Source organism: Littorina saxatilis, linkage group LG12, assembly GCF_037325665.1.
Source record: "Littorina saxatilis isolate snail1 linkage group LG12, US_GU_Lsax_2.0, whole genome shotgun sequence".
Classification (NCBI taxonomy): domain Eukaryota; kingdom Metazoa; phylum Mollusca; class Gastropoda; order Littorinimorpha; family Littorinidae; genus Littorina; species Littorina saxatilis.
In genome coordinates, this window is record NC_090256.1 from 2,890,833 (window position 1) to 2,914,447 (window position 23,615).

General features: G+C 48.1%; 2 protein-coding genes across 2 annotated transcripts; both read right to left on the reverse strand.

Annotated features, from left to right (window-relative positions):
* Positions 1-326: 326 nt before the first annotated feature.
* Positions 327-14,266, reverse strand: LOC138981058 (macrophage scavenger receptor types I and II-like). The gene is made up of 4 exons (XM_070353861.1): positions 14,162-14,266; positions 11,937-12,062; positions 3,389-3,530; positions 327-2,694 (listed from the first exon to the last, which is right to left on the reverse strand). Exons 2-4 carry the CDS (start codon positions 11,986-11,988, stop codon positions 2,508-2,510), a joined length of 381 nt encoding a protein of 126 aa, XP_070209962.1. The 5' UTR covers positions 11,989-12,062; positions 14,162-14,266; the 3' UTR covers positions 327-2,507.
* On the reverse strand, positions 14,110-22,639 carry LOC138981880 (putative uncharacterized protein DDB_G0282133). Its single transcript, XM_070355020.1, has 10 exons — positions 22,635-22,639; positions 21,257-22,264; positions 20,867-21,211; positions 19,277-20,776; positions 18,302-19,231; positions 17,916-18,214; positions 17,586-17,704; positions 16,952-17,466; positions 15,527-16,876; positions 14,110-15,436 (listed from the first exon to the last, which is right to left on the reverse strand). The coding sequence occupies exons 1-10, from the start codon at positions 22,637-22,639 to the stop codon at positions 14,110-14,112; spliced, it is 7,398 nt and encodes a 2,465-aa protein (XP_070211121.1).
* Between the last annotated feature and the right edge of the window lie 976 nt (positions 22,640-23,615).

A 23,615-nucleotide genomic window follows, 5' to 3' on the forward strand; every position in this document is an offset into this window, starting at 1 on the left:
GGTGACTTTGGCATCATAAGCAGTGGAAAAACAGGTCCCTGCCAGACTTGCTTGACATGACCTCATTTACATGATATACACACGTGTGATTTGAACGATTATTATCTCACGGGTGTCTCTCTCACGTATGTAGGATAAGTGGCTCTATCCCCTCTCCCCTCTTTCCCCGTCGTGATATAACCTTTGTGGTTGAAAACGACGTTAAACACCAAATAAAGAAAGAACACACACACACACACACACACACACACACACACACACACACACACACACACACACACACACATACACACACAGCAATTTTCAAGTAAAAAATAAAGGTAAAATAATAGGAATCAATCTTTATTTGCACCAGGTAAGTGGTTTTACAGAGAGAGATGTGTATACCTGTATAAGGTAAGTGGTTTTACAGAGAGAGATGTGTATACCTGTATAAGGTAAGTGGTTTTACAGAGAGAGATGTGTATACCTGTATAAGGTAAGTGGTTTTACAGAGAGAGATGTGTATACCTGTATAAGGTAAGTGGTTTTACAGAGAGAGATGTGTATACCTGTATAAGGTAAGTGGTTTTACAGAGAGAGATGTGTATACCTGTATAAGGTAAGTGGTTTTACAGAGAGAGATGTGTATACCTGTATAAGGTAAGTGGTTTTACAGAGAGAGATCTGTATACCTGTATAACTTAAGTAGCGTGAGGACACACACAATCTTTCACAAGAGAAAAACCATGGGCATACATCAGAAAACGAATTATTTGATATAAAGTTTTGCCTGTTTGACAAAAAAAGAAACAACAACAAAAGAATGAGTATTAGCAGAGACATACATACAGAGATGCGAATCGAGGGCCGCTCGCGTGAACTCTTAGGCTACGCGGGCCGCGCTCGGTCAGCGTGACCTTGCGCCATCCCGTACTAAGTTGTTCGCTTGCTCTCTGACACCGATTTGAAGTGCTTTTCTGTCATATTTCTTTGGATATATCCAGCTTCAGACGAGAGATATCAGTGTACGGTAAACTTGATTCATATTCTGTAGCTTCAATAGTGTGCACACGAATGCATTTGAGAGGATTGGCTTCCCGAAGTGAGTCAAAAACGGTTCCTTCTGTTCTTGCGGCCATTGTTTCTAAGTCCATTGTGCGTGGAGGCAATGTTTGGGAGCTAATATTTTCTTTTGTGCGAAACTTTGCTTTCCCTTGACTGGCAAATGCATTACTGGTGTATACATTAATCTGTTTGTATAATTTTTGACGCGCTGTAATTAAATTTGATGCTTATAAGTCTCACTCAAGTGGTTCTCGCACATACACTGGCGTGTGGATAAAAAGTTTTTAAGGAGAAATGAGCGAAATTGCTTACTTTAGGATTCATCTTCTAATCACCAAATAATGCAATAGTCTTCTTCTTGTGATTTTCTGTTTCTCTTGAGTGGAAATAATCAACATTTTGCATGTTTTATTATCTATGATTTTCTATGAAACAGTTATAACTCTTTAAAAACACAACAATTGCCAGCTTGGCGCCAGTCATGGGAGGATTACTTGCCCCTGTCGTAGGCGAAGAGTACGCGAACAATTGCCAGCTTGGCGCTAGTGGGAGGATTACTTGCCCCTGCCGTAGGCGAGGATAACGCAAGTGGGAAGACAGCGCTTCGCATCTCTTCTATCTATGTCTCTGGTATTAGGCATACGGACAAGAAAGCGAAATGTGGATGACACAAAGTCTTGCTTGCATTTAAATAGAGAAGAAAGCTTATAGTTACTACGTTCAAGATGAATGTCAGAAAGGTACAGTGGAACCCCCTGTTAAACACCCCCCCCCCCCCCCCAATTTAAGGTTTCCCCTATTTTAAGACGTTGCTTTTTTCAGACTTTCTGTTCATACCCTCTGTAAACTTATCTTCATTTTAAGACGTTGCTTTTTTCAGACTTTCTGTTCATACCCTCTGTAAACTTATCTTCATTTTAAGACGTTGCTTTTTTCAGACTTTCTGTTCATACCCTCTGTAAACTTATCTTCATTTTAAGACGTTGCTTTTTTCAGACTTTCTGTTCATACCCTCTGTAAACTTATCTTCATTTTAAGACGTTGCTTTTTTCAGACTTTCTGTTCATACCCTCTGTAAACTTATCTTCATTTTAAGACGTTGCTTTTTTCAGACTTTCTGTTCATACCCTCTGTAAACTTATCCTCATTTTAAGACTCCCTCTTTTCTGAAACCTGATTTTCCAATGGTTGAGGTCATAAGAGGGGGGGGGGGTTAAACTAGACTGGCATATTCCTATCTTATCAACAGTGGATGCACACGTGAGACACAGAAAAACCCCAAAGGTATAGCAACTAATAGTTGCTATACTATGCCCAAAAGAAAGGCAGAAAAGCGGAGTTTGGACGACATAAACCTCATGACAAAGTGTTGCTGGCACTAAAACAGACAGGAAGGCGTACCGAACATACGCTGAAAAAGTGTAAGGAATGTGGCATTCATTACACAATCCTAGATCATCTTAGTGGCAGCGGAGTCCAACGTCTTGAGAGTGGTTGCAGTTGTTTCGTCCGTCAGTATCGCCATGGCAAGAAATGAGCTTCCGCTCTGTACCCCTGCATCGAAGTTGGTCAAGCCAGATGGTGCCAGTTCCGGGACCAAAGGGGCTCTTAGGCGCTCGGTTTCCCCTGTAGGCGATGGCGTGTCGGCTGAAAAAAATGAACAGTTGGATTAGCCTGAGCATAGTTGCCCTGAACTACACTACTCGTCATAAAAAAAAGTACACACAAACATTTAGCTGTAGATCTGTGTGATGCGGCGAGTTATATTAAAACCATGTGTATTGCCAGAAAGATATTTGGACATTCCCCTACTGTATGGAATAAAGAGTTTCATTTTTCATGAATTAGTGTTTATGCAGTGGACCGGAGACCTAGGACACACCCCCCAAAATCAAATTCGCAAAAGGTAGGGGAATGAATGACCTTCGTTCTGGCAATATACTTGGTTTTGATATAACTGGCCGCATCGCAAAGATCTATAGCTAAATGTATGTGTGTACTTTTTGTTATGACGAGTAGGTTAGAACGGGAAGAGGTGTGGATGGATGCCCCGAACAGATGGATTGGGATAATTGGTGTCCTTTAATGCAAGCACGCAAGAAAGCTCACACACAAACGCCATCCCCCGTATCCCTCCTTAGGCACATAAACAGTGGGTCAGCAGTAACACTTCCACATATATCGCACACGCACACACAAACACACATGCGTGCTCACAAACGCACACGCACACACCCGCAAACCACACATGCACACACACCCCAACCCCACTCACACACATGAACACACACACTCCCACTCCACCGACCCACACACGCACTTGAATAACAGAGCATCAGACCTGGGCAATCCCAACTGCCTGCAGGCAATTCTGGCATCACGCTTGCCCCACTTGTTCTGGCAGACTGTTCCCCACTGGCCGTGCAGGAACACCTCCAGACGGCCTTCCTTGCTACTGGATCCGCCCACTAGACGAAGAGCACCTGCGTGGACAAAACAAATGTTACATTCAAAAAACGGTGTCTCAAACAGACGGACGAAGTGCGGAAATAACTTTGTTAGGTTTGTTTAGGTTGTGAAAGAGTGAATATTCTTGCTTTTATTGAGTCAAACCTTCCCACGTGGCTTTACTAGACCAGGCACTAGCGAGGGGTGTGGCTGAAACACGTGGCCTTACTAGACCAGGCACTAGCGAGGGGTGTGACTGAAACACGTGGCTGCATATTTCGCAATTTTAAACTATTATTTGTTGCATTTCTTGTCACCTGGTACAGTTGGCGGGAGATAAGCATGGTAAAGGGGGACACTGCATTCGGCTGTAATTTGGTAAATTGTTACCGGACTTACGCAGGGTCCACAGGTGAGCCCAAGCGAACCACGGGATGTGGCAAGCGTAACCACGGGATGGGATATCCCGTGGCCGGTTCTGGACCCTGCTCCCTCCAGATCTGAGGCCTGGGGCTGGTAGCAAAGCCCCGCAAAACAGCAGCATGGGTGCCGGAAAGCAAGCACATGGTAATGGTTTCACACCCCGACCATGCTGACTCAGGGGCAAATGAAGGTTTGCAGTGGATCTCAGACCCGTTGTTGCCAGTTAAACCAGACCCAGCTTTTGGAGGGATGGAATTTTACAATAAAGCAGTTACCCCCCCTTAGCCATGCTTATCTTCCGCCAATCCGTGCCCATTTTATGCCAAAACCTTTACCTATGTTGATTTATCAGTCCAGTAAAATTGAACTTGACTGATCATAAGGCTTGTGTTTCATTGATTATCTCCCCTTAGCATGATGGGGGATATTTGTGTTGCATGGTTGTTAGTCTTGTCATAAACAAAAACACCCAAAAAACGCAGCTTTATTTTCCCAGATTGGCGAGATAAGAGTTAATCATCCAACACTGAGACTCTGATGCAAAACAACTCAAACAAAACCAACGAATGAAACGTTATTATGAACGTCCGCGTTTGATTTTGTTTTATATTCATGGACTTTAATTGTGTTTATGCGTTGCATATAAACATAAAACGATGATGATTAGATAGATGGGTAGTTAAAAATCTCGTTAAAGTTTTGTTGTGTGTGCGTATATCAGTGGGGCCCTTTGATCCACATGGATAGATCTACTCAGTCGCACCTCGCTCTTTGAAGCCGCGGGCAGTTCGAATAAACTTGTCCCATAAGTGGATGAAATACTACAAGTTTACATCACTGTTCATTGGCTCTATCCCCCCCGCGGGTTAGGGGAAAGAATTTACCCGATGCTCCCCAGCATGTCGTAAGAGGTGACTAACGGATTCTGTTTCTCCTTTTACCCTTGTTAAGTGTTTCTTGTATAGAATATAGTCAATGTTTGTAAAGATTTTAGTCAAGCAGTATGTAAGAAATGTTAAGTCCTTTGTACTGGAAACTTGCATTCTCCCAGTGAGGTAATATATTGTACGACGTTGCAAGCCCCTGGAGCAAATGTTTGATTAGTGCTTTTGTGAACAAGAAACAATTGACAAGTGGCTCTATCCCATCTCCCCCCTTTCCCCGTCGCGATATAACCTTCGTGGTTGAAAACGACGTTAAACACCAAATAAAGAAAAGAAAGAAAAGAATTGGCTCTATCGACACCCGTTTTTAACCGCTTGCTTCCCTTTATATACTGTTCAAAAAAAGAAACGCATAGCTTGTAATATTTGGATAATTTAGTTATATGGCTACAAGGATATCCACCAAACTGCAGAAAATGTTTATCTGGTCGTCGACCTTTCGTCCATTGCCACAAGTGAGCTCTGCACGTGACGCATGCGTTATCAGTGGCTACAATGTCAAAATTGCTCATTTGGCATGACCACTCGTCATGCTTCAGTGTAATCTCGTGAAACTCGGGGAATATTGAGCTCTCACCATGTCTTCCAAAACCCATAAAAGCGGATTGTTCGCCACAAAGAAATCAGACGACAATTCAGCGACGAAAGATGGCCCGATTGAGCAGAGAAGACCGCCAAATTGCATTGGGTCGTTTACAAGCAGGCCAAAGTGAAAGTGCAATCGCCAGGCACTTCCACGTGTCCCAGAGCACCATCAGTAGACTGTGGGTCAGGTTTCAAGCCACTGGCTCCGTTGCTGACTTGCCACGAGCGGGAAGACCAAGGGCGACAACTGCTGCTCACGACCGCTTCATACGGCTCCGCCACCTCCGGAATCGTTTCCTGTCGGCCTCATCTTCTGTCCAGGCTCTCCCCGGGCCACACCGATTATCGGACCAGACCGTGCGGAACCGCCTGCATGAAGCTGGTTTGAGAGCTCGCAGACCTCACAGAGGAGCTGTCCTCACCCGCCGCCATCGCCAGAACCGAGTGCAGTGGGGCAACCAGCACCTTCGCTGGACCGTCCGTAATCACTGGAGACACGTGTGGTTCAGCGACGAGTCCTACTTCCTGCTCCAGCGACATGATGGTCGGAGGAGGGTCTACCGGAGAGTAAACGAACGTTACGCGCCCAACTGTGTGGATGAGGCACCCGTTCATGGTGGTGGAGGCGTCATGGTGTGGGGGGCGATCAATACCGCTGGAAGGAGCACCCTGGTGCACGTCCAAGGGCGCATAACTGCCCAGCGATACGTGGAGGAAATTCTGCGCCCACACGCCCTTCCTCTTCTGGCTGACCAGGATGCCATATTCCAGCAGGACAACGCTCGCCCGCACACAGCACGACTCACCACCCAGTTCCTCACCGACCACCATGTCCAGGTGCTTCCCTGGCCATCCATGTCGCCAGACATGAACCCGATAGAACACCTCTGGGATGAATTGGACAGACGTGTGCGCAGGCGAGAAGAAGCGCCGGCAAATCACCGCGATCTATTGCAGGCACTTCAGGAGGAGTGGGACACCATCCCACAGCAAGATATCCGGCATCTGATCCAGTCCATGCCCAGAAGGTGCCGGGCAGTTGTTGCTGCTCAATGCAGTCACACCCCCTACTGACTTGACAGCCTCGGCACCCAATCGTATTGATTGACTGATTGATTTGAAGATGCAAATGAACTGTGTGTGCATTCAACTGTGTCCATACCAAATTTCAAACAAATAATCTAAATATTGGATTTTCTGTTAATTTTTTCGAAAAATAAAACAAATTTGGCAAGTAGCAACTATGCGTTTCTTTTTTTGAACAGTATATGATAAACCGTCAATAGATCGTCGTCCTTCCGAACAAAATCCTTTGTATGTCATCTAGAATAGAGGAGTTTGGGTTCGAAATCCTTTCATGCAATGACGTCAGCGCATTTTAGCGATTGGTCAATGCATTTCGAAGCCAGGCCATAACATAATGTTGGTCCCGCTTGAAATGGTTACTACTTGATATTGCTTTCCAAACGCATACGAAGTGAACGGTAGCATAGGGTCAGTTATTAACCTAACTTGCCTCGAACAGTGAGATAAAGAGAACTGTACACAAATACGAACGGAGAGACTCGGAAACTCGAGTTGGCGCCACACTCGAGAACTCAATGTAATATTTGAAGTTAAAATCTCCCTCACCCATAGTGCGACAGAATAGCTCAGTTGGTAAAGCACCCGATCATGCGCTAATCCTGACTTTTGTGGTCCCGGGTTCGATCCTCTTCAGTCGAATGCAATTATTTTATTCTGAACTCGAAATTCTTATATTTTATTCATTCCAAACGTTTCGGATGATGTAATGAATCGAAATAATCAAAATTTGCTTAATTATTAAGTAATTCCAGAGGGACAATTTCCCCCGAATTACTCATTCTTTTTTCTGTTTTTTTAATAACCTCGGCTTTGTTGAAAATGTAATGCCTTATAGGTAACACCGCGACTACATGTAATGATGAGATCAAGAAAACGTACAAAACACAAATACGAACGGCGACTCCGACGAGTCGACAAATGCTCGATCGAGAACCCGGGCACGTAGAAGGTATGTTTGCAGTTCAAGTATTAGTTTTCACGCTTAAATTTTGTGTGCCTCGTTGGCAGGGTGTGACAGTCGAACCTGCCCCGGAGACCACCTGTCCATAAAGACCACCTGCCCTTTAAGACCGCCCCAAAGGATCCCCAACGGTTTGTACGACTATATAAATCATCACCTGTCCATAAAGACCACCTGTCTAAAGAGACCACTTTTGCTCAGTACCTTGATTGGTCTCTTTAGACAGGTTTGACTGTAGTACGTTTGCCTCCAGTGCCGGCAGTCTTGCCTCCAGTGCCGGCAGTCTTGCCTCCAGTGCCGGCAGTCTTGAGTTCGAGTTCCGTAATTGGCAAGTCTTTTGTAAAACATTTTTACTTAATTTTCAACTTTTGTTCTTCTTTTCTGAACTCTATATTCTTGTATTTTATTCTGTTTGATTTATCCCAAAGGTTTTAAGTCGTGAATTGAACATCGAATATAGTAGGTATGTTACAAAATGCGTGCGCAGCTCAATGATTTTTGACGTCATTGAAAATGGTCCCCCATTTTCTGATCACTCACACTGTCTCAGTTTTGGGGTCCTCTTTTCTATTCTTGTCCAAATTTACATCACATGGGCACCCTGTCGAAGACGTAGAGCACATTCTTGACTTTAAGATTGAGAAAGATGGCGAGTCCAACACTGTCGAGCTCGCCGGCCAGAATATCGGGCGAAGAAGACACAAAAGAGGTACTTTTATAAACCAATTTATAGCCTTTGAACTCTTATGAGACCCCTCTGAACAGTTAGTTTGACCATTTTCCTGCTGTTTCCCAAAGTTTCAAGTCGATAAAGCGATGCGAAGTACCTTTTAACGGATGCGCCGCTTTGCGCCCGGATTGTCACCCATGTTGTATTCACATCCAACATGGCGGTCGGTAAAGTTCGTCTGCTCTCAGTTTCATACTAACTTACTAAAAAAAAAATTTTTATTTTTTATTTTTTATAGTTGTTTAGATAGAGCTCTGAACCTTTCTTTTGATACCAAATTGAACAATATTGATAAACAAATGTGTGAGTTAGTAGTTACAGTTAATTTTAGCTGAAAGATGTCAAAAATGGTTTCAATTTATCCTCTTTGCCTCTATTACGAATTTTATTACTTTAAAAATTCATAACTCGGGTTACACTTATCCAATCTCAAAGTTATATATACCATTGGAATGCTGATTTTCTGCTCTTTCAAGTGATATAGATCAAAATGTTAAATGAAAATTTTGAATTTTTTTGTAACATACCTAAATATAGTGCGTAAGTGCCCTTGAACAGCTTTCCTACAATCCCGTGTCTATTTTTAGTACGGGATATCCCCAAGAAAAGGTCAAAGGGCTTATGTATCACCGCGTGTCGACTGATAGTAATGGTAGTAGAGTACTTCTAGTATGATAGACTTCTGCTTGCCCGCAATCTGAGACACATTTCGCAAGACCGCAAGGTGACCTGGATATTGCTCGACTTAGCGGCTCTCGCCTATGGCGCAGGTCGTCTATTGAAAACATGTTAAAGATTGTTAAAGCGATTGTGTTATAATTTACACAATATTTTCAATGAACGAACTGATATATTAATTTTTCGCCTTTCAATCCCATAGTGCGGACCGGGTCAATTCATTGTTCATCTTCCAATCCCTTAGACCGGACTGGGTCAATTAATTTTTTGCCTTCCAATCCCATAGTCCGGACTGGGTCAAAGAATATTTGACGAACATATCTGTCAATTTGATTTATCACATTGCCGCTTTAATAACTTTTCTTGAAAGTAGGATATTTCGTCAACAAAGACGTTTATTGAAACAATAGAAAACAATTATGGGGATATTATCTAAAAATGATTCGCCTGTACAGTTTCCTGAAGATCTCGTTTTCTAGGAATTGCGCTACACACACACACACACACACACACACAGACATAATCACACACAGACACACATTATACACACACTGACACACACACACACACACATATACACACACACACAAATAATCACACACAGACACACATTATACACACACCCACACTGACACACACACACACACACACTCACACACACACACACACACACACACACACACACACACACACACACATAATCACACACATTATACACACACCCACACTGACACACACACACACACGCGCGCGCGCGCACACACACACACACACACACACACACACACACACACACACACACACACACACACACACCTGTGCCCTCGTCTCGATTCCCAGTCTTCCGTAAATTACATTTAGTAAAACTGACTTGACTGAATGGATACTGTTCAAAAAAAGAAACGCATAGCTTGTAATATTTGGTTAATTTAGTTATATGGCTACAAGGATATCCACCAAACTGCAGAAAATGTTTATCTGGTCGTCGACCTTTCGTCCATTGCCACAAGTGAGCTCTGCACGTGACGCATGCGTTATCAGTGGCTACAATGTCAAAATTGCTCATTTGGCATGACCACTCGTCATGCTTCAGTGTAATCTCGTGAAACTCGGGGAATATTGAGCTCTCACCATGTCTTCCAAAACCCATAAAAGCGGATTGTTCGCCACAAAGAAATCAGACGACAATTCAGCGACGAAAGATGGCCCGATTGAGCAGAGAAGACCGCCAAATTGCATTGGGTCGTTTACAAGCAGGCCAAAGTGAAAGTGCAATCGCCAGGCACTTCCACGTGTCCCAGAGCACCATCAGTAGACTGTGGGTCAGGTTTCAAGCCACTGGCTCCGTTGCTGACTTGCCACGAGCGGGAAGACCAAGGGCGATAACTGCTGCTCACGACCGCTTCATACGGCTCCGCCACCTCCGGAATCGTTTCCTGTCGGCCTCATCTTCTGTCCAGGCTCTCCCCGGGCCACACCGATTATCGGACCAGACCGTGCGGAACCGCCTGCATGAAGCTGGTTTGAGAGCTCGCAGACCTCACAGAGGAGCTGTCCTCACCCGCCGCCATCGCCAGAACCGAGTGCAGTGGGGCAACCAGCACCTTCGCTGGACCGTCCGTAATCACTGGAGACACGTGTGGTTCAGCGACGAGTCCTACTTCCTGCTCCAGCGACATGATGGTCGGAGGAGGGTCTACCGGAGAGTAAACGAACGTTACGCGCCCAACTGTGTGGATGAGGCACCCGTTCATGGTGGTGGAGGCGTCATGGTGTGGGGGGCGATCAATACCGCTGGAAGGAGCACCCTGGTGCACGTCCAAGGGCGCATAACTGCCCAGCGATACGTGGAGGAAATTCTGCGCCCACACGCCCTTCCTCTTCTGGCTGACCAGGATGCCATATTCCAGCAGGACAACGCTCGCCCGCACACAGCACGACTCACCACCCAGTTCCTCACCGACCACCATGTCCAGGTGCTTCCCTGGCCATCCATGTCGCCAGACATGAACCCGATAGAACACCTCTGGGATGAATTGGACAGACGTGTGCGCAGGCGAGAAGAAGCGCCGGCAAATCACCGCGATCTATTGCAGGCACTTCAGGAGGAGTGGGACACCATCCCACAGCAAGATATCCGGCATCTGATCCAGTCCATGCCCAGAAGGTGCCGGGCAGTTGTTGCTGCTCAAGGCAGTCACACCCCCTACTGACTTGACAGCCTCGGCACCCAATCGTATTGATTGACTGATTGATTTGAAGATGCAAATGAACTGTGTGTGCATTCAACTGTGTCCATACCAAATTTCAAACAAATAATCTAAATATTGGATTTTCTGTTAATTTTTTCGAAAAATAAAACAAATTTGGCAAGTAGCAACTATGCGTTTCTTTTTTTGAACAGTATAGAAAGGGTGATTATAAGAGTAGAGATTGAGAAGAAAAACAAGAAGTAGAACGCAAAGAGCGTAATTATTTGAGCTTCGGTGAGATTTATCAATGTCTTTTGAAGAATACGATGCGGCAGTCAGTCATTGTGCTTTCTTTGGCCAAAAGATCGATTTCATACGAAGGTGTAAATCAAATGATCCTATTTGTTGAAAGTCTTTTGAATAATACACATTTTCTTTCGCTAGTGGTAAAAAAAAGACATTTGATTGATACAGTGTTAGGTTTTCTTTCAAAGGGAAATGAGATAAATCTAAACCGTTGCAAATGTTTTCTGCAGTTTCAACTATTAAATAACACTACTTTCACGAAGAGTAATTTAAGTAAGCTCAAGATGATCTGCTATTAAGAGATGTGACAGAATATTTTTATAATAGTAGGCCTAATTTTCAAATATAGCATTATTTTTATTCGGATTTGTTTTCCTTCACCGGGCGATCATTCAATTGCTTATATTATGGTTACAGGGGTTTGTTGACACATATAATTTTAACCAAGTAACTCTTTGCCTATTTTTCGATTGAAATTAATTTGATTGTTGTTGTTCACAAATAGAGGTGGGAAGTTAAAGATACACAAAACTTACCCTTGTGGGGAACGTAAGGGGTTGTTGTAGTTGACACTGTTGTAGTTGACATTGTTGTAGTTGGGCCTGTTGTAGTTGACACTGTTGTTGGACCTGCTGTTGTTGGGCCTCCTGTTGTTGGACCTCCTGTTGGTTTAAACTGTTTTATTCAACGTTTGTGCATTATTTACAAAAAACGCATATTGAGTAAACAACAACAAGCATAATGCTTATAGTGGTGTTTACAGTTTTCTAGAAAATTACATATAAATGGCGGCTATTGTACAGTTTAAATGAAAAGCAAGCAAACATGAAAGGAAAATTGAATGAAAATTGTACATCAAAACAAAAATCCGTTTAAGAATACATATATAATATTTATGGTGTTAGCGAGTAAGAGAGAGGGGGAGAGAGAGAGAGAGAGAGAGAGAGAGAGAGAGAGAGAGAGAGAGAGAGAGAGAGAGAGAGAGAGAGAGAGAGAGAGAGAGAGAGAGAGAGAGAGAGAGAGAGAGAGAGAGAGAGACGAGTAGACGTATCGATTTTGCTTTCACTTTACATGTTTATCTGTTCGAAACGGCCGGACTGTCCAATAAATTCCTGCACTGTTAAAAAGATTTTTTTGTTAATTTTTGTTTGCAAGGAGAGGTTTCCATGAAGTAGAATATCTGTGTGTATGAGGTTGTTGGTTAGTTTGTTGATTGTGTTGTTTCTTGCAGCTAAGTGTAAACGGCATTCTAGTAAGAAGTGTGTTGCAGTTTCTGTTCCATCACCACAGTCGCATACGCTGTTTTCCGCAAGGTGTCGCTCAACTAAGTCTTTCTTTAGATCACTAATATTAAGTCTCATTTTTGTGTGGATTATTTGTGTTTGTCGACTGCCACTGTAGAAGTAAACGGGAATTTGTGTGTCGTCTTTTGTTAAGTAATGTTTAAATTCCCCGAGGGAGTCGGTTAACTGTATTTGTTCAGGTAGTTGGTTCCAGAGTACTGTTGTCGCAGGAAAAAAGGATGTTTTGTACGTTTCTGTTCGATGTGGGGGTATACTTCGTTCTAAGGGGCGGCGTCTGTGGTAGGGGTTGTTGGCTGCTACGAGAGGTGGGAGTGCTGCTTGTAGGTATGGGGGGGTCTTGTCGTGAATAATTTTATGGAACATTGTTAGTTTATGACGGTTACGCCTTTCAGATAATGATTAGAGTCCAGATTCTCCGTAAAGCTTAAAGTGACTGGTTCCGCGGACAGCTCCGATGATTGTTCGTATTGCATCTAGGTTTAACTTTTCGAGTTCATCTGTTAGGGTTTTGCTACAGTTGTCCCATATTATGTCGCAATAATCAAAGTGTGGTAGAATGAAGGATTTAAACATAATTTCCAATGATTTTCGACTCAGTCTATATTTGTATGTACGCAAGCAAGCTACAAGAGTTCTGCACTTTGCAACAAGAGATTTTATATGTTCATCCCATTTACAGTTGTTTTGTATTATTATTCCTAAGTGTTTGTGATTTTGAGAACTTTCAAGGGTGGTATTGCCAAAGTTTAGATCTGCGATATCAGGGGTTCTTTGTGTAAAAAAGTTCACCAATTCAGTTTTTGCATGGTTAAATGCTACCTTCCATGTTTCTGCCCAATTTACAATTTTTTCAAGATCTGAGTTTAAAATTTCGGCACGGATGTTGTGGTTGGCTAAAGACAAGTACATGCTAGTGTCGTCAGCAAAAAGCTTAATCGTAGATTCTATATCACGTACAATGTCGTTTACATAAATTAGTAAGAGCAAAGGTCCAAGCACTGAACCTTGAGGAACTCCCGCTACTACTGGAAGATAAGTTGATTTACTGCCTTTTAATACAACTGCTTGCTTTCGATCTGTTAGGTAGTCTGTAAACCAGTTTAATAATGGCCCGTTAATTCCAGCGGCTTCGAGTTTATGCAATAAGCCCCTGTGCCAAACTCTATCGAATGCTTTGGATATATCAAAGAAGATTGCTTGGGTAGTTATTCTATTATCGAGTGATTTGCATATGTCATTGTATATTGTAAGAAGCTGGTAAACAGTTGAGTCACCAGGGATGAAACCGGACTGCGACTCTGTAATGATATTGTTTTGCTTTAAGTAGTCAAAGACATGAATTTGTATACATTTCTCTAGTGTTTTGCCAACACAGCTTAGGAGGGAGATTGCTTTGTTTCCCTTTTTATGAACTGGTGAAACGTGGGCTATTTTCCAAACTGACGGAAAAAGTTAACCTCCTGTTGATGGATCCCCTGTTGATGGACCCCCTGTTGATGGCCCTCCTGCTGATGGACCTGCTGTTGATGGACCCCCTGTTGATGGACCCCCTGTTGCTGGACCTCCTGTTGATGGATCCCCTGTTGATCGACCCCCTGTTGATGGCCCCCCTGTTGATGGACCCCCTGTTGATGGCCCTCCTGTTGACGGACCTCCTGTTGATGGCCCTCCTGTTGATGGCCCCCCTGTTGATGGCCCCCCTGTTGATGGCCCCCCTGTTGATGGACCCCCTGTTGATGGACCCCCTGTTGATGGACCTCCTGTTGATGGATCCCCTGTTGATGGACCTCCTGTTGATGGACCTCCTGTTGATGGATCCCCTGTTGATGGACCTGCTGTTGATGGACCCCCTGTTGATGGTCCTGCTGTTGATGGACCCCCTGTTGATGGACCTTCTGTTGATGGACCTCCTGTTGATGGACCTCCTGTTGATGGACCTGCTGTTGATGGACCTGCTGTTGATGGACCCCCTGTTGATGGCTCTCCTGTTGATGGCCCTCCTGTTGATGGACCTCCTGTTGATGGATCCCCTGTTGATGGACCTCCTGTTGATGGACTTCCTGTTGATGGACCCCCTGTTGATGGACCTCCTGTTGATGGAACTCCTGTTGATGGACCCCCTGTTGATGGCCCTCCTGTTGATGGCCCTCCTGTTGATGGCCCTCCTGTTGATGGAACTCCTGTTGATGGACCCCCTGTTGAAGGACCTGCTGTTGGTGGACCTCCTGTTGATGGACCTCCTGTTGATGGACCCCCTGTTGATGGACCTCCTGTTGATGGAACTCCTGTTGATGGACCCCCTGTTGATGGCCCTCCTGTTGATGGCCCTCCTGTTGATGGAACTCCTGTTGATGGACCCCCTGTTGATGGACCTGCTGTTGGTGGACCTGCTGTTGGTGGAGCCCCTGTTGATGGACCTGCTGTTGGTGGACCTGCTGTTGGTGGACCTCCTGTTGATGGACTTGCTGTTGGTGGACCTGCTGTTGGTGGACCTGCCGTTGGTGGACCCCCTGTTGATGGACCTGCTGTTGGTGGACCTGCTGTTGGTGGACCCCCTGTTGGTGGACCTGCTGTTGGTGGACCTGCTGTTGGTGGACCTCCTGTTGATGGACTTGCTGTTGGTGGACCTGCTGTTGGTGGACCTGCTGTTGGTGGACCCCCTGTTGATGGACCTGCTGTTGGTGGACCTGCTGTTGGTGGACCCCCTGTTGGTGGACCTGCTGTTGGTGGACCTGCTGTTGGTGGACCTGCTGTTGGTGGACCCCCTGTTGGTGGACCTGCTGTTGGTGGACCTGCTGTTGGTGGAACCCCTGTTGGTGGACCTGCTGTTGGTGGACCTGCTGTTGGTAAACCTGCTGTTGGTGGACCTGCTGTTGGTGGACCTGCTGTTTGTGGACCCCCTGTTGGTGGACCTGCTGTTGGTGGACCTGCTGTTGGTGGACCTCCAGTTGATGGAGTTGCTGTTGGTGGACCTGCTGTTGGTGGACCTGCTGTTGGTGGACCCCCTGTTGATGGACCTGCTGTTGGTGGACCTCCTGTTGGTGGACCTCCTGTTGATGGACCTCCTGTTGATGGACCCACTGTTGATGGACCTCCTGTTGATGGAACTCCTGTTGATGGACCCCCTGTTGATGGCCCTCCTGTTGACGGACCTCCTGTTGATGGCCCTCCTGTTGATGGACCTCCTGTTGATGGACCTGCTGTTGATGGACCTGCTGTTGGTGGACCTCCTGTTGATGGACCTGCTGTTGGTGGACCTGCTGTTGGTGGACCTGCTGTTGGTGGACCTGCTGTTGGTGGACCCGCTGTTGGTGGACCCCCTGTTGATGGACCTGCTGTTGGTGGACCTGCTGTTGGTGGACCCCCTGTTGGTGGACCTGTTGTTGGTGGACCTGCTGTTGGTGGACCTGCTGTTGGTTGACCTGCTGTTGGTGGACTTCCTGTTGATGGACCCCCTGTTGATGGACCTCCTGTTGATGGACCCCCTGTTGATGGACCTCCTGTTGATGGAACTCCTGTTGATGGAACCCCTGTTGATGGCCCTCCTGTTGATGGCCCTCCTGTTGATGGCCCTCCTGTTGATGGAACTCCTGTTGATGGACCCCCTGTTGATGGACCTGCTGTTGGTGGACCTCCTGTTGATGGACCTGCTGTTGATGGACCCCCTGTTGATGGACCTCCTGTTGATGGAACTCCTGTTGATGGACCCCCTGTTGATGGCCCTCCTGTTGACGGACCTCCTGTTGATGGCCCTCCTGTTGATGGACCTCCTGTTGATGGACCTGCTGTTGATGGACCTGCTGTTGGTGGACCTGCTGTTGGTGGAGCCCCTGTTGATGGACCTGCTGTTGGTGGACCTGCTGTTGGTGGACCTCCTGTTGATGGACTTGCTGTTGGTGGACCTGCTGTTGGTGGACCTGCCGTTGGTGGACCCCCTGTTGATGGACCTGCTGTTGGTGGACCTGCTGTTGGTGGACCTGCTGTTGGTGGACCTGCTGTTGGTGGACCTGCTGTTGGTGGACCTGCTGTTGGTGGACCTCCTGTTGATGGACTTGCTGTTGGTGGACCTGCTGTTGGTGGACCTGCTGTTGGTGGACCCCCTGTTGATGGACCTGCTGTTGGTGGACCTGCTGTTGGTGGACCCCCTGTTGGTGGACCTGCTGTTGGTGGACCTGCTGTTGGTGGACCCCCTGTTGGTGGACCTGCTGTTGGTGGACCTGCTGTTGATGGAACCCCTGTTGGTGGACCTGCTGTTGGTGGACCTGCTGTTGGTGAACCTGCTGTTGGTGGACCTGCTGTTGGTGGACCTGCTGTTTGAGGACCTGCTGTTTGTGGACCCCCTGTTGGTGGACCTGCTGTTGGTGGACCTGCTGTTGGTGGACCTCCAGTTGATGGACTTGCTGTTGGTGGACCTGCTGTTGGTGGACCTGCTGTTGGTGGACCCCCTGTTGATGGACCTGCTGTTGGTGGACCTCCTGTTGGTGGACCTCCTGTTGATGGACCTCCTGTTGATGGACCCCCTGTTGATGGACCTCCTGTTGATGGAACTCCTGTTGATGGACCCCCTGTTGATGGCCCTCCTGTTGATGGACCTCCTGTTGATGGCCCTCCTGTTGATGGAACTCCTGTTGATGGACCCCCTGTTGATGGACCTGCTGTTGGTGGACCTCCTGTTGATGGACCTGCTGTTGGTGGACCTGCTGTTGGTGGACCTGCTGTTGGTGGACCTGCTGTTGGTGGACCTGCTGTTGGTGGACCTGCTGTTGGTGGACCTGCTGTTGGTGGACCCCCTGTTGGTGGACCTGCTGTTGGTGGACCCCTTGTTGGTGGACCTGCTGTTGGTGGACCTGCTGTTGGTGGACCTCCTGTTGATGGACTTGCTGTTGGTGGACCTGCTGTTGGTGGACCCGCTGTTGGTGGACCCCCTGTTGATGGACCTGCTGTTGGTGGACCTGCTGTTGGTGGACCCCCTGTTGGTGGACCTGCTGTTGGTGGACTTGCTGTTGGTGGACCCCCTGTTGGTGGACCTGCTGTTGGTGGACCTGCTGTTGGTGGACCTGCTGTTGGTGGACCTGCTGTTGGTGGACCCCCTGTTGGTGGACCCCCTGTTGGTGGACCTGCTGTTGGTGGACCTGCTGTTGGTGGACCCCCTGTTGGTGGACCTGCTGTTGGTGGACCTGCTGTTGGTGGACCTGCTGTTGGTGGACCTGCTGTTGGTGGACCTGCTGTTGGTGGACCCCCTGTTGGTGGACCTGCTGTTGGTGGACCCCCTGTTGATGGACCTCCTGTTGATGGACCTGCTGTTGATGGACCCCCTGTTGGTGGACCCCCTGTTGATGAACCTGCTGTTGGTGGACCCCCTGTTGGCGGACCTGCTGTTGGTGGACCTGCTGTTGGTGGACCTCCTGTTGATGGACTTGCTGTTGGTGGACCTGCTGTTGGTGGACCCGCTGTTGGTGGACCCCCTGTTGATGGACCTGCTGTTGGTGGACCTGCTGTTGGTGGACCCCCTGTTGGTGGACCTGCTGTTGGTGGATCTGCTGTTGGTGGACCCCCTGTTGGTGGACCTGCTGTTGGTGGACCTGTTGTTGGTGGACCTGCTGTTGGTGGACCTGCTGTTGGTGGACCTGCTGTTGGTGGACCCGCTGTTGGTGGACCCGCTGTTGGTGGACCTGCTGTTGGTGGACCCCCTGTTGGTGGACCTGCTGTTGGTGGACCTGCTGTTGATGGCCCTCCTGTTGATGGACCTCCTGTTGATGGCCCTCCTGTTGATGGAACTCCTGTTGATGGACCCCCTGTTGATGGACCTGCTGTTAGTGGACCTGCTGTTGGTGGACCCCCTGTTGATGGACCTGCTGTTGGTGGACCTGCTGTTGGTGGACTTGCTGTTATAGGACCTCCTGTTAGTGGGGCCCCTGTTGATGGACCTGCTGTTGATGGACCTCCTGTTGATGGACCCCCTGTTGATGGACCTCCTGTTGATGGAACTCCTGTTGATGGACCCCCTGTTGATGGCCCTCCTGTTGATGGACCTCCTGTTGATGGCCCTCCTGTTGATGGACCTGCTGTTGATGGACCCCCTGTTGTTGGACCTGCTGTTGGTGGACCTCCTGTTGATGGACCTGCTGTTGGTGGACCCCCTGTTGGTGGACCTGCTGTTGGTGGACCTGCTGTTGGTGGACCTGCTGTTGGTGGACCTGCTGTTGGTGGACCTGCTGTTGGTGGACCCCCTGTTGGTGGACCTGCTGTTGGTGGACCCCCTGTTGATGGACCTCCTGTTGATGGACCTGCTGTTGATGGACCCCCTGTTGGTGGACCCCCTGTTGATGAACCTGCTGTTGGTGGACCTCCTGTTGGTGGACCTGCTGTTGGTGGACCTGCTGTTGGTGGACCTCCTGTTGATGGACTTGCTGTTGGTGGACCTGCTGTTGGTGGACCCGCTGTTGGTGGACCCCCTGTTGATGGACCTGCTGTTGGTGGACCTGCTGTTGGTGGACCCCCTGTTGGTGGACCTGCTGTTGGTGGATCTGCTGTTGGTGGACCCCCTGTTGGTGGACCTGCTGTTGGTGGACCTGTTGTTGGTGGACCTGCTGTTGGTGGACCTGCTGTTGGTGGACCTGCTGTTGGTGGACCCGCTGTTGGTGGACCCGCTGTTGGTGGACCTGCTGTTGGTGGACCCCCTGTTGGTGGACCTGCTGTTGGTGGACCTCCTGTTGATGGAACTCCTGTTGATGGACCCCCTGTTGATGGCCCTCCTGTTGATGGACCTCCTGTTGATGGACCCCCTGTTGATGGACCTGCTGTTAGTGGACCTGCTGTTGGTGGACCCCCTGTTGATGGACCTGCTGTTGGTGGACCTGCTGTTGGTGGACTTGCTGTTATAGGACCTCCTGTTAGTGGGGCCCCTGTTGATGGACCTGCTGTTGATGGACCCCCTGTTGATGGCCCTCCTGTTGATGGACCTCCTGTTGATGGCCCTCCTGTTGATGGACCTGCTGTTGATGGACCCCCTGTTGTTGGACCTGCTGTTGGTGGACCTCCTGTTGGTGGACCTCCTGTTGATGGACCTCCTGTTGATGGACCCCCTGTTGATGGACCTCCTGTTGATGGAACTCCTGTTGATGGACCCCCTGTTGATGGCCCTCCTGTTGATGGACCTCCTGTTGATGGAACTCCTGTTGATGGACCCCCTGTTGATGGACCTGCTGTTAGTGGACCTGCTGTTGGTGGACCCCCTGTTGATGGACCTGCTGTTGGTGGACCTGCTGTTGGTGGACCTCCTGTTGATGGACCTGCTGTTGGTGGACCCCCTGTTGTTGGACCTGCTGTTGGTGGACCTCCTGTTGGTGGACCTCCTGTTGATGGACCTCCTGTTGATGGACCTCCTGTTGATGGACCCCCTGTTGATGGACCTCCTGTTGATGGAACTCCTGTTGATGGACCACCTGTTGATGGCCCTCCTGTTGATGGACCTCCTGTTGATGGAACTCCTGTTGATGGACCCCCTGTTGATGGACCTGCTGTTAGTGGACCTGCTGTTGGTGGACCCCCTGTTGATGGACCTGCTGTTGGTGGACCTGCTGTTGGTGGACCTCCTGTTGATGGACTTGCTGTTGGTGGACCTGCTGTTGGTGGACCTGCTGTTGGTGGACCCCCTGTTGATGGACCTGCTGTTGGTGGACCTGCTGTTGGTGGACCCCCTGTTGGTGGACCTGCTGTTGGTGGACCCCCTGTTGGTGGACCTACTGTTGGTGGACCCCCTGTTGGTGGACCTGCTGTTGGTGGACCTGCTGTTGGTGGACCTGCTGTTGGTGGACCTGCTGTTGGTGGACCTGCTGTTGGTGGACCCCCTGTTGATGGACCTGCTGTTGGTGGACCTGCTGTTGGTGGACCCCCTGTTGGTGGACCTGCTGTTGGTGGACCTGCTGTTGGTGGACCTGCTGTTGGTGGACCTCCTGTTGATGGACTTGCTGTTGGTGGACCTGCTGTTGGTGGACCCGCTGTTGGTGGACCCCCTGTTGATGGACCTGCTGTTGGTGGACCTGCTGTTGGTGGACCTGCTGTTGGTGGACCTGCTGTTGGTGGACCTGCTGTTGGTGGACCTGCTGTTGGTGGACCTGCTGTTGGTGGACCTGCTGTTGGTGGACCTGCTGTTGGTGGACCTGCTGTTGGTGGACCTGCTGTTGGTGGACCTGCTGTTGGTGGACCCGCTGTTGGTGGACCTGCTGTTGGTAGACCTCCTGTTGATGGACCTCCTGTTGTAGGATCTGCCGTTGTTGGACCTGCTGTTGGTGGACCTGCTGTTGGTGGACCTCCTGTTGTTGGACTTGCTGTTATTGGACCTCCTGTTGGTGGACCTGCTGTTGATGGACCTCCTGTTGTAGGATCTGCCGTTGTTGGACCTCCTGTTGATGGACCTCCTGTTGATGGACCTCCTGTTGGTGGACCTGCTGTTGGTGGACCTGCTGTTGGTGGACCCCCTGTTGGTGGACCTGCTGTTGGTGGACCTGCTGTTGGTGGACCCCCTGTTGGTGGACCTGCTGTTGGTGGACCTGCTGTTGGTGGACCTGCTGTTGGTGGACCTGCTGTTGGTGGACCTGCTGTTGGTGGACCCCCTGTTGGTGTACCTGCTGTTGGTGGACCCCCTGTTGGTGGACCTGCTGTTGGTGGACCTGCTGTTGGTGGACCTGCTGTTGGTGGACCTGCTGTTGGTGGACCTGCTGTTGGTGGACCTGCTGTTGGTGGACCTCCTGTTGATGGACCTGCTGTTGGTGGACCTGCTGTTGGTGGACCTGCTGTTGGTGGACCTGCTGTTGGTGGACCTGCTGTTGGTGGACCTCCTGTTGATGGACCTGCTGTTGGTGGACCTGCTGCTGGTGGACCTGCTGTTGGTGGACCTGCTGTTGGTGGACCTGCTGATGGTGGACCTGCTGTTGGTGGACCTGCTGTTGATGGACCTCCTGTTGTAGGATCTGCCGTTGTTGGACCTGCTGTTGGTGGACCTGCTGTTGGTGGACCTCCTGTTGGTGGACCTGCTGTTGGTGGACCTCCTGTTGTTGGACTTGCTGTTATTGGACCTCCTGTTGGTGGACCTGCTGTTGGTGGACCTGCTGTTGGTGGACCTGCTGTTGGTGGACCTGCTGTTGATGGACCTCCTGTTGTAGGATCTGCCGTTGTTGGACCTGCTGTTGGTGGACCTGCTGTTGGTGGACCTGCTGTTGGTGGACCTGCTGTTGGTGGACCTCCTGTTGTTGGACTTGCTGTTATTGGACCTCCTGTTGGTGGACCTGCTGTTGATGGACCTCCTGTTGTAGGATCTGCCGTTGTTGGACCTCCTGTTGATGGACCTCCTGTTGATGGACCTCCTGTTGATGGACCTCCTGTTGATGGACCTCCTGTTGATGGACTTCCTGTTGGTGGACCTGCTGTTGGTGGACCTCCTGTTGTTGGACCTGCTGTTGGTGGACCTCCTGTTGATGGACCCCCTGTTGATGGACCTCCTGTTGATGGACCCCCTGTTGGTGGACCTGCCGTTGTTGGACCTGCTGTTAGTGGGGCCCCTGTGTATGGCGGGTGTGTAGCACCGACCATGGCTTCCAAGGCGTCCAGGCGGCGGGTCAGAATGTCCAAGCAATCGTTGATGAGGTCACAGTCACAGCTGAACAGAGCTTCCAGAGCTCCTTTGTTTGCTGGAAAAACCAAGCCAGTCTTTCTTTTGAAAAAATGAAATTTTCTGCCCGTCAGAAAGTAGAAACGAAGCGCAGCCTCTGTGCAAATTTTACTTTTGAGAATACTCATAGAAGGAGATTTGAAAAAGACAGCCGGCAACCTAGAAACTTTGAAGTACATGAAAGTTATTCGGAGTCATTATTTGATCGTACACGCTGCGCTGTCCACTATGAGCCATATAAGTAATTATAACTTCCTGACCACATGCTTACATAAAATCATGACTTTAAAAGCACATGAACAAATCTATAAAATAATTCTTGACAAAGGGATTTAAAAACGGTGAAATTGTTTATTGGTGAAAATATTTAAAACGTAGGAAGACATATAGTTTCGTTCATTTGGAAAAAAAAAGATTATAGTTTTGTATTGGCTCTCAAATCTACAAACGCGTTCTTTCTATAGGACAATTCACTACATAGTATTAATGGGATAAATACAACAAAGGAAACATATTAATCCACAAGTGAAAGAGTATGTGAACAATGCTCTGGAATTCAGCAAACTTGTGTATATTCTATGAGAGTCTTGAGCATGCCGCATGTGATTACCGCTGTGTGCTAAGATGTATTTAGAAAGTACATAGTGAATACTACATCGCTTGCTGTGTCGTACCAGATTAACACGAGTTGCTTTTTTGAACAAGTCGTAGTTTAGGTGTGAAAAAAGGTACACTTGCCGGGTAAGGGGGGATGGGGGGGGGGGGGGGGGGACGACAACTCACACAGATAAGTCCTAATACCATGTATTATCACTTTGTGTCCGTTATGTATCTTGTTTGTCCACTTTAAAGACCCATACCCGCTACTTCCTTCCAAACTTTTTCAATGCCTCGTCTGCTAAACTCGGAACACCCGGCCGAATGTCCACTTCACTAGCTTGCACTGTTGCTACAGTTGCGATTTTTTTTTATCTGGCGTGTGTTTGGCTTTATAACGACGGTTTTCCATCGGGTGCCATTTTTTTCGTAAGAAAGTACGTCCAGCATCACAGTTTATATAGTCAGTTTATATAGTCAGTTTATATAGTCAGTTTATATAGTCAGTTTATAGAGTCAGTTTATATAGTCAGTTTATATAGTCAGTTTATAGAGTCAGTTTATAGAGTCAGTTTATAGAGTCAGTTTATAGAGTCAGTTTTCAGATAAAATGTTAATTCTCTTGCAATACTTGAACCATGTCT

Bases quoted from the DNA above. Each gene is read 5' to 3' on its own strand.
- LOC138981058 (XM_070353861.1), bottom strand. From the start codon at position 11,988: ATGTCAACTACAACAGTGTCAACTACAACAACCCCTTACGTTCCCCAC. The intron at 3,531-11,936 runs GTAAGTTTTGTG...TTGTCCACGCAG, and splicing joins CCCTTACGTTCCCCACAAGG to GTGCTCTTCGTCTAGTGGGC. The intron at 2,695-3,388 runs GTCTGATGCTCT...CATTTTTTTCAG, and splicing joins AGGCAGTTGGGATTGCCCAG to CCGACACGCCATCGCCTACA.
- LOC138981880 (XM_070355020.1), bottom strand. The intron at 21,212-21,256 runs GTCCACCAACAG...CACCAACAGCAG, and splicing joins AGCAGGTCCACCAACAGCAG to GTCCACCAACAGCAGGTCCA. The intron at 19,232-19,276 runs GTCCACCAACAG...CACCAACAGCAG, and splicing joins AGCAGGTCCACCAACAACAG to ATCCACCAACAGCAGGTCCA.